At 37.0% G+C, this 17,927-nt stretch overlaps 1 protein-coding gene across 4 annotated transcripts in view; it reads right to left on the minus strand.

Moving 5' to 3' along the window:
- MTMR6 (myotubularin related protein 6) overlaps window positions 1-17,927 on the minus strand; it is a 40,071-nt gene that overhangs the window by 21,230 nt on the left and 914 nt on the right. The window contains exons 2-14 of one of the 4 annotated variants that reach the window (XM_087721230.1): window positions 16,461-16,577; window positions 15,369-15,531; window positions 15,090-15,247; window positions 13,545-13,673; window positions 12,089-12,223; window positions 10,431-10,563; window positions 9,328-9,437; window positions 7,866-7,991; window positions 7,014-7,063; window positions 5,657-5,857; window positions 4,549-4,683; window positions 4,345-4,471; window positions 1,271-2,723 (exon numbers count right to left, since the gene is read on the minus strand). In XM_087721230.1, coding sequence (XP_087577356.1) covers window positions 2,469-2,723; window positions 4,345-4,471; window positions 4,549-4,683; window positions 5,657-5,857; window positions 7,014-7,063; window positions 7,866-7,991; window positions 9,328-9,437; window positions 10,431-10,563; window positions 12,089-12,223; window positions 13,545-13,673; window positions 15,090-15,247; window positions 15,369-15,531; window positions 16,461-16,577 — 1,839 coding nt within the window. In that variant the 3' untranslated portion in view covers window positions 1,271-2,468. Of the gene's footprint in view, window positions 1-1,270; window positions 2,724-2,953; window positions 3,900-4,344; window positions 4,472-4,548; window positions 4,684-5,656; window positions 5,858-7,013; window positions 7,064-7,865; window positions 7,992-9,327; window positions 9,438-10,430; window positions 10,564-12,088; window positions 12,224-13,544; window positions 13,674-15,089; window positions 15,248-15,368; window positions 15,532-16,460; window positions 16,578-17,927 lie in introns of those variants that run through there. The other 3 variants (XM_087721232.1, XM_087721231.1, XM_087721233.1) reach the window with 3 other exon arrangements.

A 17,927-nucleotide genomic window follows, 5' to 3' on the forward strand; every position in this document is an offset into this window, starting at 1 on the left:
GGGGAGCGAGGGAGGGAGGATGTAATGTTGAGATGTTAGGTTGAGGTAATTCTGACCCACCTCAGCTATCAAAGGGTGATTTTGGTTCAGATACTTTCTCTCAACCCAACCTATTTCACAGGGTTGTTGTGGAGGGAAATAGGGAGCACTATGCATATCTTCAGTTACTGATGGAAAAGTGGAATGTAAAACAAATATAGGCAGATAATTTTACATGAGACATGAAATATCCAAAGACCTGCATTTCTACTATTCAAGATGATTCAAGAAGTCACTTTTATAACTGTTCAGCAAGATTAATGTAGCTACACATAAGTATTTTTTTAATTAGACAGTTGCAAGAAATAATTTGTAATACAATGCTTGATCTTTCAGTATATCCTATAACAAGCAATTATTAATTTATAGGAAGAAACTAGAGAGAAAAACAATTAGAGGTCCAAATTTCTGTGTCCTAATATTTTTCAAAATTACTGCTGTACAAAATCTGCACAATGCCTAAATAGACAGAATACATGAGAATGCACCATATATCTTAGGTAAATGAGATTCCGTTTTCCCCATTTAATCAATTTTTGTAGTTAAATAGGTCTGTCATCAATATCAAAAAGCATATTTTTTCCACTTATTCCTTCTTCATGTGACCCTTGAAGTATTCCAGGTGTGACTGGATCTCAACCAAGATAGAATGAAACAGCCAACTGTGTGAGGTTTTATGTAGCCTGATGGCAGTATTGTTCACACAGCTTTCAGTGATTACTGCAAAGCTAAACTAATTTTCACTGTGTGTGTAATAAGCATTTGGTCCCTCAGGTACAAATTACCTATTATACCACCTGGGATGTTTGATATCCCCAAGGCATGAATGTTTACCATATCAGCTTTCAATATTCATTTTCTTTTCTTCATTGGAACAATAAAAACAAATTGGGAGAAAGCAGAGACAGGATCCCACTAAAGCAAATCCATTATTTTTCCTGGTGAAGTAAAAACAAAGATATTGGGAACGCACCGATTTACTCACACAAATACACAGCGTATCCTTTTATCTAAGCATTCTGCTTAACTGGAGATCTGCTTCCTGTGACTTTGGATACTGCCCTGGATAGTAAATGTCAACATTAACACATTTTCAAAACATCCGAGATTCTACAGTCATCTTAGCTTGTAGGTCAAAGTTTAGTTTGTTCTTAGCCTTTACCCAAAAATGGCTACTTGATTAGTAATTCGCATTTATTCACCTAATACATTAATGTGATAATCCTACTGATTGAAAAACAAGCTTTTTATTTCAAATTAAGCTGCACCTTTTAAAGCAGATTTACAAAACAGATTAAAATCCTAGAGTAAACCGCAAATGTATCCAATCAAAAAGGGACGGTTCTTATACTTTGTATTTCACTGGATGCTCAAGTTACTTTATACATAATTGGAAGAAGCCTAAAAATATGACCACTCTGAAATGTAGCCTATTCTTGGAAATGGGTACTCCAATCCTGAAATACATGTGACACACCTAGTTTACCCATTTTATCAACTGAACTGTGCTTCCATTAGTTGGACAGAAGTATATGGAAGGTACACAGCCTTGGGGCTGCCATTTTAACTTATTAACCAGCTAGGAAATATTTCTTTTTAAAAAACGTTTTCTTTCTAACTAGAGCTTTATCATAAAGTAAAGAGAGAGAGAGAAAAAAGGTTTCTTACTTTTGTAATGGGTTAAAACTGATTACAAGAAATTAATACTCCATAATTACTGGCGTGAACCTCATGGTATTGTTTTGAAAGAGAATAATTTAAAGAAGTCACTAAGCATATTTTAGATATTCTAAATGAGCTGCTCTCAAAACATGAGAACACATATATTTGAATATTGTTCTTACTACCTTGATACTAATTAATGATGTAGATATCACTGAAAATACTGTAACAGGCAATAGATTAAACAGGAACACACACATACTTTACATTTATATACAGATGTTCATTGATCCCAGTAAATTGTCTGTATCCTAAAAGGAAACATTCAAATATCATTTACTGTTTGGCAATGATCACACTGGGTGAATTAGACATAGTCATATGTTAGTTGATTCACTGAAATCTTGGCTTGTTTAAATCTCACTAATTTCAATGGGTTTACTTTAACTGTGGCTCCATAGGGACCAAAACCGGTGAACCTTTGGAATAAGCTAGTGTAGCTATAATTTATTGTGATGTTCGGCTTTCATTTCCCCAATTCCCCACAAAAGGTTTCCTAAGGTCTTCATATCCTTTTTTCAACATTGTTAAATTCAATTACCTCTTACAAGGATGACATTTTCAAAACTAATGTGCACTCTAGTCTACGTTAATGAAGCTCTCCATTGCACACATTAGTTTTTGGTTACATTCCAAGAGATCAGACTCACAATGCCCTGTCCTGAACTTCAATCTTTTCAGAAAAGCAGAACTGCTTTGTGTGACATTTAACAGGTCATTCTTGCCACTCCATATTCCAGGCTGACAACACTAGGCTCTGTTTTGGAGAACTCTTCCATGTACTCCATGTATCGATTGTCTGCTGTGTTGGAGCCCTCTATTGTCCGAATGCAGTCATTCTCATGTAAGAGAGGCTGCTCCTTCTTAAAGCAGAGTGAGGTTTTAACTCCTGGTGACACGGGACAGACAGACTCCTTCGCAAAGACAGCATCCAAATCCTTGCGTAAATGGTGGCCCAATTTCTAATGTTAAGAAAAATAATTCAGAATTAATAGCTTTTATCCCTTTTCTTTCATCTGGCCCATTATTAATACTTATTCTAGTCTCCAGTCTTCTGGATAGGAAACTGCTTTGTAGCTAAGTCTGGTGACTGTTTATAGCAATAGCAATAGCAGTTAGACTTGTATAAAGCTTCATAGGGCTTTCAGCCCTCTCTAAGTGGTTTACAGAGTCAGCATATCGCCTCCAGTCTGGGTCCTCATTTCACCCACCTCGGAAGGATGGAAGGCTGAGTCAACCTTGAGCCAGTGAGATTAGAACCGCTGAACTGCAGATAACAGTCAGCTGAAGTGGCCTGCAGTACTGCACCCTAACCACTGTGCCACTTCGGCTCTTATATAGCCCAGTATTGTCTCCTCTCACAAGTAATGGCCTTCCTAACTTCACCTGGAGGCACTTCCCAGTTATGCTAATTTAATCCTTTCTACTTGAAGAGATGAGGGACTATTTATGGGTTTCCCTCTCACTTTAGTCTCCAGTTTCACACACTGCTTCCCTGTAGTACTTAGAATACTTTATTGTCACTCTGAATGTACACTAATCGACATACATTAAAATGAAATTACATTACATACAGTTCTCAAGGGGTCTCCACCTCTAATATAAACATAAACATGACAAGATAAATAAATAAATACATGCAAATTTATTGTATTGATTGTTCATCCATCCATCCTCTTGTTCCCGATGAGCAGCAACTCTAGACTGAAGTGATTTTACCGATTTACTATTATACTCAGCTATCCATTGTAATAAGAATGCTGGTAGTGGAGGCCACAGTAGAAGAAATCAAAAGATTCAACTGGATATCAAATTAGTGGAATCTTATTAATGGAATCTTAAACAGAGGGATAGAATCAAGATCACGTGAAGTGTTAATACCACTTTATAATGCCTTGGTAAGGCCACACTTGGAATACTGCATTTGGTTTTGGTCACCATGATATAAAAAAATGTGGAGGCTCTAGAAAGAGTGCAGAGATGATTAGGGAACTGGAAGTGAAAACATGAAGTACGGTTGCAGGAACTAGGTATGTCTGGTGTAATGAAAAGAAGGACTAGGAGAGACATGATAGCAATGTTCCAATATCTCAGGGAGTGCCACAAAGAAGAGGGAGTCAAATTATTTTCCAAAGCACCTGAGGGCAGAACAAGAAGCAATGAGTCGAAACTAATCAAGGAGAAAAACAACTTAGAACTGAGGAGAAATTTCCTGACAGTTAGAACAATTAATCAGTGGAACAACTTCCCTCCAGAGGTTGTGAATGCTCCAACACTGGAAGTTTTTAAGAAGATGTTGGATAACCATTTGTCTGAAATGGTGTAGGGTTTCCTGCTTAGGCAGAGGGTTGGACTAGAAGACATCTAAGGTCCCTTCCAACTCTGTTATTCTATTCTATTCTATTCTATTCTATATCCAATTGACAAGAAAACAAAAGCAACCCTCTCCCAAACTACAAAAACTATATGAAACAATCAATGGAGATTAATACCACTCATAATTTTGGAATAAAGAAATGATTTTTGAAAGGGGAAAGTGGTCCTATTTTAGAGTCAAGAATAAAATTAGTTGTCAATACTCACATTTTCCAATTCTTTAATATCTTTCTCCAGTTGTTTATTTTGCTCACTCAGGCTCATCACATGGCTCAGTATAGATTGCCGGGGATGCATTGTGTGATCAAACTGATGATACATGTTTCTCCAAAACCTGTACATATCAACATAATGCTACCTTAATACTCCAACCCAGGTGATGGGTTTATAAAATGCACAATTGAAACTTACTTGAAATTAAAGGCGACTGTATCCGGCTCCAGAACTGAAAGTGACTGTGAAAAATGTTCATTGTAGATTGGATTTAGGTATTTCCTGCAGTCATCCAAAAGAAAAGGCCACAGGGAAAAAGCCTTCTCTTTCAATCTTAAAATAAGGAGAGCCTAGAGTTAATCATTGGTCAGTGGCCGAGGAAGATCTACACTATATCAACATACACAAAAGGTGGGATATTTCTGACAAGAAAGGCATAAAGAGCAGAGTTTAATTACAACTATGAACTACAAAGAACTGTTTTAACACTGCCTTCCTTCCTGCCAATTCCTACCCTATTAACATTCACTAATTTAAAGAGGACAAAAAAGAGAATACAATACAGATATCTATTCCCTTCCAAAGCTCCTACCCAACAAACCAACTGGGAGGAATTGCAGGATGAGAAATGGCCACCGAAGGGAAGGGGAAAAAAGATATTGAAGGAAGACTTGTGTTCATGTGGCTTTCTTCTATATTAAAGGAATATATTACTCTCAGGAAAATTTTGCACTTATTAAAATCCAAGCAAGCAGATCCCCCCCCCACCGCCAATATATATTAAGAGTTTCCTCCATGTGAAAAAGAATTCTAAGCATCAACACTTAAAAGAGCTACCTCACTGTTCAGCCTAGCAAAGCTTGATTTCCATCACTGATTTTATCTGATAGTTTAATATTTAATAGCCCTAAGGGGAAACTCTTTGACTACTTTTGGCAGTAAAGTGCAGCCATTCCATTAGGCTGTAGCAGAAAGAAAGACTAAGTACTGGAACTCTTTATTTCTCTTTTGCTACCAAATTCCATCTCCCCTACCTCTCCTCTCCTCTCCTTCCCCTTTTTTCTTTTTTTGAAAATTTATTTGATTTTTAAACTGTTGTTCCTGCCATACTTTAGACAGTGATTTTTTTTTCCAGGCTGTAAGTACCCTGAAGACAGGGACTTCCTTTCTATATTGATCTGTAAGTACAGTGGGAGGCTTTCTAACTGTAGCATAAAAATGATGGAAAGAAAGACACAAAGGGAGGAGGGAGGAATAAGCGGAGAAGTTCAGTTCTGTGTTACTATATTGTTCCTAAGAGCCTTACTTGAGTTCTTCTCGTTCTTTTTGGCAGTTTCCAATGAAGTTTCCAAACTGGCATGAATGGATGTGCTCATGGATCTGAAGGAGAAAAGCTTCATTGTACTCAAAGGCCTGTGGAAACTGCTCTGTCAGGTGCCAGGCGCATTCTAAAAATTGGGCAAACACGGGGGATATTTCCTTTGGGTCACCATCCAGTTGTCCACATCTATAAAATATAATATTCCCAGTTAGTTAATGAGAGCTGAAAATGATGCGTTTCCCAGAGTACATGAGGAATGTTCACTAAGTAGTCCATAAGACTTGTAAAAAAATTGTTGAAGCATCCTTTTTAAAACCTTTTTCTGTATTACACTTTAACACAGTTAACAGGGCAATTATTACTCAAGGCACAAAAGAACTTCTAGGCACGCTCACTGGGCTTGTAGCAAGAGAACACAGCACTCCATGCAAAACTGCTTTTTGGAATCCTGACTTCTTTCACAATCAGCCCATCATACCGTGTTTCCCTGAAAATAAGATAGGGTCTTATTTTGCATTTGATTTTGAGGAGCAGGTAGATTGCATAGGTTTAAGGGACAAAATGATTGCCTTAAGCCTTCCAGAGACTTAGGTATCCGTAACACTCAATGTAAAATCCCAAATCCTCTAAAAGAATCAAAGTCACCCAACTCCAAAGAAATCTTTAAAAATTCCAACACTATCCAATCTGTTAAAATTAGAGTGTTTGCTCTATTTCCTGTCCTATTTAGGTCCGTTAGCAGGACATACAGAAATGGTTTGCTTGGCCTAGAATAGAATAAACCACAGTAATTACATCTGTGGGAGGAAACTGTGCAGCATTTGGAGCCTGGTGAGTCAAATTAAAAAAAATAATAATTTTAAGTTCAATTAGAAACATAACAGAAAATAGAATGGGGTAAAAAATGAAGCAAGTAATAATGGCAAAGGTACTTATTGTTAATTGCCTATACCGTCTGGCCAAAAACCCCTTTGCAATAAGGATAGCTCTTCCAGCGAGAGAAAAAGAGGGCGAGAGGGTGTGATCATTTGAACACAACTTGCAACCTGCTAAAAGGGCTGTGCAGCATCCAAAAAATCTGATTAGTTGAGAGTTTTAAGTCAGTTAGTTAAATTGGAAATAAGGCTGCTCAGGTTTACTTTTTCAATCTTTATAAAATCTTGAATAGTATATAAAGTAATCAATTGTTGTAAAACAAGGTAAATATGTATTTCCAGTTTAAATTAAATATGTCTGAACAAGACTGCAATATACAGCCTTGTAGAATGCATATTAATTTAACACAATAAGGCACATTACATGAAGAATTCAAATGCAGGCTTTTTAAAGCGAAAAACATTACCTATCTGAAAATTTGTGTCCAAAAGCAATCCAATCTTTTTCCACCAAAACCTAGAAGAAACCATGTATCAGTTCTTAATCATGTAGTATGCTTTATGTTTTAATTAAAAAACATATTTCCCAAGTCACCATTTTCATTCTGGATTTTCTTAACTCAATGGAGAAAGCAAAACAAATTTTTCACAGCTGGAAAATGAGGACTAAAAGTACTCCTTACCAACCATGATATCATATTTAATACTTGTACTGTTTAGCGAAGGAGATACCAAGGAGATGTGGTCAGTAAACAAGAATTATCTATATTATACATATGTCTTTGCTCTTTTATACAAATACCACAAGTAAAAAAAACATAAAATGCAGGGTTTCAAATAACACTGTAAAGTTCATTAATTACAGAATTTAAAAAACAAGGCACCAAGGTAATCCCAGATCAAACAGATCTTTAAGATATCTAGTCCAAGTTAATGGATACAACAGACTCAACTGGCATGTTCACAACTTAAAATTAGCATCAGAAACGCATCAATAGCTTGTAATCTCAATTTATTGAGAAAATATCATAATATCTGATTATTATTAATATCTTTATCTGCTTGAAACATTTTTGAAATTATTTATTTTAAAATGCATATGTAGTTAATAATACCTGATTCTTACTGATTCAATAATTATTTGAATTGGGATCCACTGTATAATTTAATGACATTTGAACCTTAATGCACAGTATTATGTTCAATAGCCCCATTATTAAGCAGATGAGCAAATCTAAAATACAAAATTATCGAACTGCAAAGTTGGTCAGCATTAGCATTGAACAAATGTGACTTAAGTTTCACTTAAGCACGCTTACCATGAATCCTTTAATTGTTCTGTAAAAGGGATCCAATAATAGAGAACCCAAGGAACAGACTTGAGATGTCCTGTCCCAGCCATCAGAGCAATGTACTAATACACTTGCGCTCTCAAAAGCGACAGCCTGTGAAAAGAACAAAACTTACTGATGAGTGTATAACAAAGAAAATGAATTCAACTGCTCAACTCAATTAAAATATTTAATTCATTCCAGCCTTTCAAGAACCCTTCAAATGTGCTGGAACTCTTAACTCCCAGAAGTTCTGGCCAACATAAATAGCAATAGCACTTTGACTTCTATGCTGCTTTACAGCCCTCTCTAAGCAGTTTACAGAGTCAGCATAGTGGCCCCCCAAAAAATTTGGCTCCTCATTTTACCCACCTCGGAAGGATGTAAGACTGAAAGGATCTGTAATCTTTGTCACACTTGAAAGAGATTTTGGGAATACACTGTCAACATATTTATAGGCCAGTGTTTTCAACTTTGGCAACTTTAAGATGTATGGGCTTCAATTCCCAGAATTTTTCATAATCATCCCTAGACAGCATATTTATGCCTGGATCTCACCTAATTGTTCAACATTTATTTATAGTGGATTGTTTAAGGAAAAGAGTAAAATAATGACTCAACGCACAGAAATTTGTTTGCCTTAATAACAAAACATGATTATCACTGCTTAAACTATCAGTTTTGGCTCCTTTACTTTAGGAACACAATGGATTGCCTTATGGCAGATTTGAATGCTCACCAACTAAATATTTAGTTAATGTATGTGACATTAATAGCATATAAATGTAATAAATAATAATAACTGACTTAAACTACTTAAGAAGTCAGGCAGTGGTCAATTATGATTACCATGATATATAAGGTAAAGGTAAAGATTTCCCTCGCACATATGTGCTAGTTGTTCCTGACTCTAGGGGGCGGTGCTCATCTCAGTTTCAAACCCAAAGAGCCAGTGCTGTCCGAAGATGTCTCTGTGGTCATGTGGCCAGTATGACTAAACACTGAAGGCACATGGAATGCTGTTACCTTCCCACCAAAGGTGACCCCTATTTTTCTACTTGCATTTTTTATGTACTTTCAAACTGCTAGGTTGGCAGAAGCTGGGAGAAGTTACGGGCGCTCACTCTATTATGCGGCGCTAGGGATTTGAACTGGCGAAGTGCCGACTTTTCTGATCGACAAGCTCAGAGTCTTAGCCACCGAACCACTGCGTCCCTTACCATAATATATACTTCTTTTTTAAGAAGGCAAATTCCAAACTGAATGTGGGATTTTCTATTTAAACACATATGCTCTGCTACTGAATTATGGATCCTTGAAAAGTTGAAGACTTTAGAAATGAAATTTCCAAATTCCCTTGATCTGATGGTGCTTATTGAAGGCCATCTATATTCTCAAATAAATAACACCAATATCAACAACGTTTGACAAATTACTAAATGCAAATTACTTTAGCTAAGAAGATACCAGCATCCAACACTGCTTTGATGTGTCTCAGCCATCCAGAGCTCTCCAAGCCTGAGAGAAAATCATTGACTGAGAGGCCTCTTGTTCCACAAACTAAAATAAAATGAAACATAGATCCATTCAAATGGAGCAGGAGCATCTCTCTGTGCAAGAATCAAAAGTGGATTTTAACAACTGCATGAAGAAATCTGAATTTGTTAAATATATGAAGTATTTTTCTCTATTCCAGTTTCTTCTATATATCCTGTTTATGCCCCAATCTGTCTCAAACTCTTGTTTATTAATTGTTAATTCTGCGGAAGCAATCCAGTGTAAAGTTCTTTCATATTATAAGTAACATAATTGTCTTCATAATTCTACTTTAAAAGAGCGCATCCATCATCTTACTAATCCTCAATATGTCCCTACCGTTTAGAATGCACTCCTGTCTTTTATCACTTAAATACTATGAGGAATTATTAATGCAGCCATGCACTTCTTAGATATGATATGAGTCTCCTCAGATGGGCAGATATTGTAAATAGTGCTAATAGCTGCTAAGTTTGAAGGAATCATGAAGGAATAACTTCTTGAGATTCCAGTTAGGTAGCTTCCCACAAGTAATGTTTAAATGACATATTAATTGTATAAATAAATTATAATAAAATAAGTACCTAAATTATGCATTATATTAAATATGTATGTAATTTATACAGTCATATAAATATTTAATAAAACCTCCCATTACTATAGTAGGATGGCAAGCTTTAATAATTTCTGAAGTAATCAGTACATAAATGAAACCATAATAATTGATTAAATGTGTATACTGCATGACTCCCAATGATTCTGCCTTGTTTACATTAAAAATGTAGCTGTTTTAATTGAACTGAAGTATATTGAATAGAAGAAATATCATTAAGAGGATACACTCTCGTAACACTAGAAAGTAGAATTTCACATTAGCAATATCTATAGCATGAGAAATATACTATTTCAGTACATCCTTTGATATGAACTAGATTTATGTAAAATCACTTTTCTGCAAGAGCGCATGCTGTACTCGAGAAATGTTTAATATTAGTGAAGTTGCACATATATTCATACCTTCCAGAAGCTTTTGCAGGCTTGATCTCATTACATGGATATTTTCAATACCAACAAATTGGAATCTAATGTTGGAATAATTATCTTCATTTTCATAGCCTTTACCTGCTGCTCTATTGGCCATTGCATTCAGCTTGGAGAAAAAGAAGGTTTAGTCATGTATAGGAAACAAAGCAATGTACAACTATAGTAATTTGTATAATATATCCTGAACAATATGAAAAAGAAGAAAACTATATTTTTTTACTTGGCTTCCAAGGCTTAGGACTGTTGTGATTTTGCATGATTTCTTTCTCCTAACTCAAATGACTAGCCATATTGACTCCCAATTCAATATCCTCAGATATCTTAGTTTCCTGTAAGTCACTCAGATCCTTTGTAAATAGAGTGGCATTTAATGAAAATAAATAAGGAAAATAAAATAAATAGGATAGTTTTCACCACCTATCTGAACAATACAGAATTGAAAGTCTTCCTATTCTGTTACTTACAAAGAATACAACAAAGAGTAGTAATCCATGATATATTTAACTATTGGTTATTAAATAAGTTTTGATTAGCTAGCTTCGAAGACATAAGCCACAATTGACAAACCAAAATCTCTCTTGAAGGAAAATGGTTATGCAAAAGGTTTGAGAAATCCAAAAAAAAAACAGAACCATGGGCCTAGAAAAAAAATCAGGATTGCTTTAGGATTTGAAAAGGAGTGTTTCATATGAACATTTTGAAGCACCTCTTTCAAAGAACGTGTAAACTCCCAAAAGACAAATGATGATCATATTGCTCATAAGGTAAAGATAAAAGTTCCCCTCGCACATATGTGCTAGTCGTTCCTGACTCTAGGGGACGGTGCTCATCTCCATTTCAAAGCCAAAGAGCCAGCGTTGTCCAAAGATGTCTCCATGGTCATGTGGCGAGCATGACTAAATGCCGAAGCACACGCAGCGTTGTTCCCTTCCCAACAAAGGTGGTCCCTATTTTTCTACTTGCATTTTTACATGCTTTCAAACTGCTAGGTTGGCAGAAGCTGGGACATGTAATAGGAGCTCACTCTATTATGTGATGCTAGGGATTCAAACCACTGAACTTCTGACCTTTCTGACAAGCTCAGTGTTTTAGCCTCTGAGCCCCCGCATCCCTTTATATTGCTCATACTAGATCCTAAAAGAAACCCAGGACAGTAGGGATTACAACAATCCAATTTTGATCCTTTCCATCTAAGAAGTTGGTAATACTACTATGCAACACTTTGGACTTGGTTCCAGAGATTCTTTTTATCAGAATTAGGGGACTAATCTCCAATTCCAAAGGAATCTAATCATTTCTGGAACTGTGCAATTGTCATATAATCCTAGGAAAATGTTTGCATTAAAGCATTCCTGACAGAGCTGCAGTTGCAAAATACATTTCAAAACACTTTTTTTCCAAACAGAAGGTGAGCCACTGCATGACCCTATTTATAAAATACCACAAATCAATAAGTAGGAACAAAATAACAATACAATTTATTAGACATATATGCTGCTTGATACCCAGCGACTCTGGTCAGTTTACAATTACTCTGAAAATATTTAAAAAAGAGCAAAACCCCAAGAATAAAGACAGTTAAGAATGCCAAAACCAAACAGAAGAAAAGAAAAACCCAGCTACAAACTTACTTTTGGTCTGGTGTCCATGACATACATATAGTGGTTATTGGGATTAGCTTTACTTATTGCTTGCAACATGTGTTCATCCTCCAGACATCTGGCACTGAATCCTGAGAGAGGCTGACTACATCTGCAAATGGCAGCCTGGTGAAAAAAAAAGGGGGTACATATAAAGAAAAGGTTGCATTTTAAACTGGTGAAGGCAGGTACAGCAAATCAGTGTGTAGCTATCTTGCAATATAACAAAAAAAGGGGGGAGCGGGGGACTAAGGCTCTAATCTGTACTTGAAAAAAAGGGGGGGAGGGGAATATGCTCAGATTTTCTATAATGATAGATTTAAAACACAAATACATCTTATGTTTGCTGCAGAGGTGGATTTGCAAATATAGTTGATTTGCATCAGTGTCATTGATCCTGTCATTGACCCAGTGATGGGCCTCGGCGTCACGTACAAGCAAATGCGCGGTGTGCACCTGCGTTGTAGCGTCAAATGACGCTTCTGCAAGCCTCCGCAACGCTCCAGCTGCTCAGCGGAGCAGATTGCAGGCGCTGCATGCGCCATGCGTGTGCGCGGAAGCGCCAAAAGCTTAAAACACAGGTAAGGAGTGCAGGCGGGCTGACCCTCCGGAGCACCATACCGTACCGGTACCCGGTGCTCCGGGGAGGATCCGGTACGCCCATACCAGGGCGTACCGCCTGCAACCCACCACTACATTGACCAATATGTCCACTTGCTTCTGATGATCATGCATATTAGTCTAGCTGTAGGCTATGGATTCCTCAGAGAAAGGACGATCAACTTGTGACTTTTCTAACCAAGGATAATTGCTACATTACTAATTAAACAGAAAACCAAGAGAACTAACTAATATTATTTATTTATGTTTGACAACTTATTATGGTCATAAATACCCAGTCGTATTATTATTACAGGTTGTCCTTGACTTACACCTGCTCAGTTAACAACAGTTCAAAGTTATTAACAACCTTGGAAAAAGCAAATTATGACTTGTCCTCAAAGTTATGACTGTCGCACCACCCCTGTGGTCATGTGATGTCAATTTGAGAGTTGAGCAGCTGGCTCACATTTATGACCACAGCAGTGTCCTGTGGTCACGAGATCGCGATCTGCAATCTTCCCAACCAGCTTCCTATAGGCAAAGTCAATTGGGGAAGCCAGAGTCACTTAACATTCACAAGGATTCACTTAACAATAGCAGTTAAACAATGGTTTGTAAAATCAGGTACAATCAAGTGATGACTCATTTAATGACCACATTGTTTAGTGACTTGAAATTCCAGTCCAAACTGTGGTAAGTCAAGGACTACTTGCATTATTAGCATCCGCTTTCATTGCACTAAATAGATCTAGGGACCTAGATTACTATACTTACCCACTTGGGTCTTTTCCTGTACTGCAAAATAGCCTTTAGATACTTGCGTTGAAAAGAAATCAGACTATACCTCATTAGCTTTATGATAATATGAGAGCACAGGAAACCTTCCTTTGCTTCGGAATTTAGAACTGCCAACAATTATGGGCTTGCTTGCACTCCTGGGAACATAAAGGTCTCTAGGATATGTCTCACAAATCTGTGGAAGTTTTAAAAAAGAAATTGCAAACAAAAATCATGTTAGGTATTGTTCTGTCCCAAGCCTCTACAACATATACGGACACAGACTTGGCTGTCTGCCACAACTAAGGAGGGAGATAAGCAACCCCTTGGCTGGGAGCCCAGAAAGCTATCTCTATGAAACAAGGCTTGAGCTCACGAAATTCTCCCAATCTTTCTCTACGGCTGGATCAGTAAATTGTTGTTTCCGGCAAAATTCCCCTCACGTCGCCCCACCTATAAGCTCTCCGGGAGGGGCCAATGTTCCTATTTCCTTCTGTGACCCTTTTCCCAAAGCTGCTCCTTCCTCCTCGCAGCCCTACGTATATGTACGTCAGGGACAGCCTCCCTCTGTTCTTACTCACTGCTCCCTGACTCAGACGCCACCTGGTGGCCAACAGGCCTCTCTAGTCTGACTCCAAACACCCCCCAGAGTCTTCCTCAGCCTCCAGGGCAGTCCCATAGGGTTCATCGCTGTCAGATTCCACCAACAGCTCAGCGGGCTGCTGTTGGGCCACAACAGGTATGTATATCCAATTTCCAATTTTTAATCAGAAGCACCTAAGTCGGGATATCGAAAGGTTCTCAATATCAAAAAATGGATGGAGGTGAAAAGGAACAGAGAATAGAATATGCAGTAATGTTCAGTCTTATCTATCTCTTCTGGCTAAATGTAATGATCAAGAATGAGACCATAGCAACTGGCCACATATTTAAATGAGGTAATACAGTACTCCAAAAGTTGTGATAAAAGCCAGAGTTAAGATGAGGGTGTTTAGATGAAAATTCTTCATTCAACTTTCCTGAGTTCTTCAAAAACAAAAACAAAAACTTTAAAATCTGACTTTCTTTAAAAAGAATAGCAAGTGGAAAAATGGGCAATCATGGGATAAAAATATATACTGATGAATATTTCTACCAGTAATCCTCGCTAGTACATGGCTAGTCTTTGAATTTCCAAATTTCCCTTCTACAGTATGTCTATTTCAGTATATATTTTCAGTACAAATATAACATAGTTGCAAAGAAAAAGTTAAGAATACAGCTCACCCGTTGCAATGAAAGTTGACATGAGAAACATAAACAGGAAACATTTTTAAAATGAAAATATCAATAAAGATATACAAGAACAAAAGAGAAATTAGACAAGGCACATGAAAAACCATAAACATTTGCCTAAAGCATAAAATCTGAGGGGAAAAAATCTTGTCTAACAATCTCCAATCGAGTCTTGATCTCTTGTTAGCAGGGAAAGAAAGCACAAAGCAGGACTCACTGTTCCTCCCCTGACATGAAAGCAACCGTCCTCATATTCAAAAATCTATTCGATCTCTATAGAATAGGAGGGGACTGGAAAATTAACAGCTGCATCATAAATGCATGAGCAACCTATTACCTTATACTCATGGTTTGCATCTGATAATTGCCATTCAGAGTTAGGCACACCCATCCGATCATATTCTTCGGTCAGGTCAATGATTTGCCAGCCTCGCACCCTCTCTTCCTCGTTTTGCTTCGGATTATATGAAAAGGCATATAATTCGTCGTACCTTGCTAAAACATTGAGGAAAAAGAAAAAAAATTGAGCTTGACCTTTGCTCTTTTAGTTCTTTAAAAAAAAAATCAGAGCACCCTCTGTACCAAACATATTGAAATGAAGAAAGCTGCATCCTACCTGGTTTTGACAGCTGAAGCAAAGAGTTATAAATATCATGGCAGTCTCTTTCTCTGGGAACAATGAAGTGAACTATTCTGAAGTTCTTGCACTGAATCACTAAGGGGCAGCCAGAAGTAGTCAACGCCAGTTTCTCCACCGCAGCAATATGATGGTGTAATATCTACAGCATACAGGAAACCACAAAAACTGATAAACAATACCGATAAGGCTCTTTCAACAATCTTAAGTTTCCAATGAGGATGCATAAAATCTGAATCAGTTTCCCCCATTTTAGCTATCTCCAGATGTACTGACGCTACCTCTCTCAGAATTGGCTATGCTTGTGGGCATTCTGAAAGCTGCAGTACTTACACATATAGTGAGCATCCGGCTCACACAAGAGGATATACATGTTCACTATAATGAGCATAATTTATTTATTTATTTATTAGACTTATATATCGCTTCATAGGGCTTTCAGCCCTCTCTAAGCGGTTTACAATTTTTTTTAGCAAATTGAGTCAGCAACTTGCCCCCACAGTCCGGGTCCTCATTTCACCCACCTCGGAAGGATGGCAGGCTGAGTCAACCTTGAGCGGTGAGATTTGAACCGCTGAACTGCAGATCATAGTCAGCTAAAGTGGCCTGCAGTACTGCACCCTAACCACTGCGCCACCTCGGCTCTTAATAATAATGTAATATTACATCAAAGTTGCCTGTTGCTCTTTTTCCATTTGAAAAGTACCTTTAAGCATATACAGTGGACATTTCTCATTTTGTTTAGGCAAACACACCCTATGTATTCTACCTCGCTGATTTCATACAGGCGACTGCAGTTAAAGCTTAAAATTTTTCAAATACACACTGTAGTATAGTGGCAACGAAGCACAGAAAAATCTTATGAAGATTATTTTTAACAAGAATCTTATAGAGATATGCGCTAAACAATTATTACACGCTCAACTTCCATGGTTAGGACAGCCCTAACCATAAATGTCATAGGGCACTTTTGAAAAGTTGTGTACATCAGCCCATATGTTTCTTGGAAGTTACATAATGTAGAAAAATATATAAGTAAAGGAATGCAACATAAAACCTTATTCTCCTTACCCATGTCTCTTTCTGGCTGGAATCTATAAATAACAAGTGAGTTGCTGTAAGGTAAAGAGTTCCTGTTTGTGACTTGATGTTGGTACTGAATCGGTCCAGTAATTTTACCTGTTCAACCTGCATTTTAAAAAAAAGCCAAGTATCGCATGAAACTACTCAACAGTAGCTCAACATAAAAGAAATCAAATTATTTATTGCACAGAAAGCAGTCTGTATGATACAGTTTGCTCACAGATTACACTAAAGATCATAGCAATATAGTTCTTTCCTGACTATCTGCACAGATTGTTTCCTAGTTATCAAAAGTATTGAAAGAATTGAAAAGGATAATCTTATGCTTTATTTGGAGCCAGATCACAACGAGCGTCCTCTGGATTCCACTGTGAAATACTGCAGCCTGGGGGTGCCTGAGATGAAATAGCTGTTCTAGGCTACAATCCACTAAAATTAGGACATGCATGACTCTAATTATGAAAGGGAGAGTCCTATTCATGCTCAACTCTTCATATCTTAAACTGCAGTATTAGATGTGCAAAAATTAAAAGTATGCTCAAAGAACACAGAAAGTTCTGGTTCACACACAATGCTTCAGCTCTATGGAACAGAGATACAGACCAATGTATTTATAATGACCAGGGAAATACCAGGTTAAGAATACTGATAATTATTGCTAGATATGCAAAAAGAGATATCAAGCAAGAGCTATTGGCCGAGGAAGGCTATCAGTCACTTACAAGAATGCAAGGAAAGCAAATCAATATTACATTAATCCAAGTCTATCTTCAAACCATGAATGCAGAGGAAACAGAAGCTAAACAGTGCTAGAGTAATTTACAACACATTGTTGACACAACGCAATGAAAAAAAAGCTTCATTTAATTTGCTAAATTTGAAAATAAAACAACATCTGAAATAATGAGGAAACATTAAACAGTGTATAAAAAGTAGGCAAACCTAGAAAATTATAAAAGACCAGCAGAATTATTTATTGCAAGATTGTGCAGTTGTATTGCTACTTGCAATTTATAAATATGTACATACAGAAAAACAGCAGCAGCAGCCAAACAATTAGAGAAAAATTTATTTCCACAGCAAAAATGACAATGCTGAAAAAATGCTCAAAATTCTGAAGTATTCTTTTATCTCACCTACCAATGCGATTTTGTTGCCCAGAATTCAACAGTATATGGAATGAAAATAAAATACAAGCTCAATTTGGAAGATAAGGCTTTCCAAGATCACATGGCTAACATCCAATAAATAATGGAAAAGGTAACAAAGGTGTTTTTTTTTTAAACAGCATCTATCTTTGCTTACTGTGTGCCCTTTGATTTTATTTTTTTTTAAAAACCTACTGTCAGCTTACCCTAGCATGGCACACAATGGATTTCAGCTCTGCTGATCACAACTAAATGTGGAGAGTCCTTAACAATCCTGGTGCCTGGAAAAATCGAATGCAATGAAAAA

This window comes from Thamnophis sirtalis, unplaced genomic scaffold (assembly GCF_051295495.1).
Source record: "Thamnophis sirtalis isolate CommonGarterSnake01/CBP01778 unplaced genomic scaffold, rThaSir2_p1.2 scaffold_8, whole genome shotgun sequence".
Taxonomy (NCBI): Eukaryota; Metazoa; Chordata; class Lepidosauria; order Squamata; family Natricidae; genus Thamnophis; species Thamnophis sirtalis.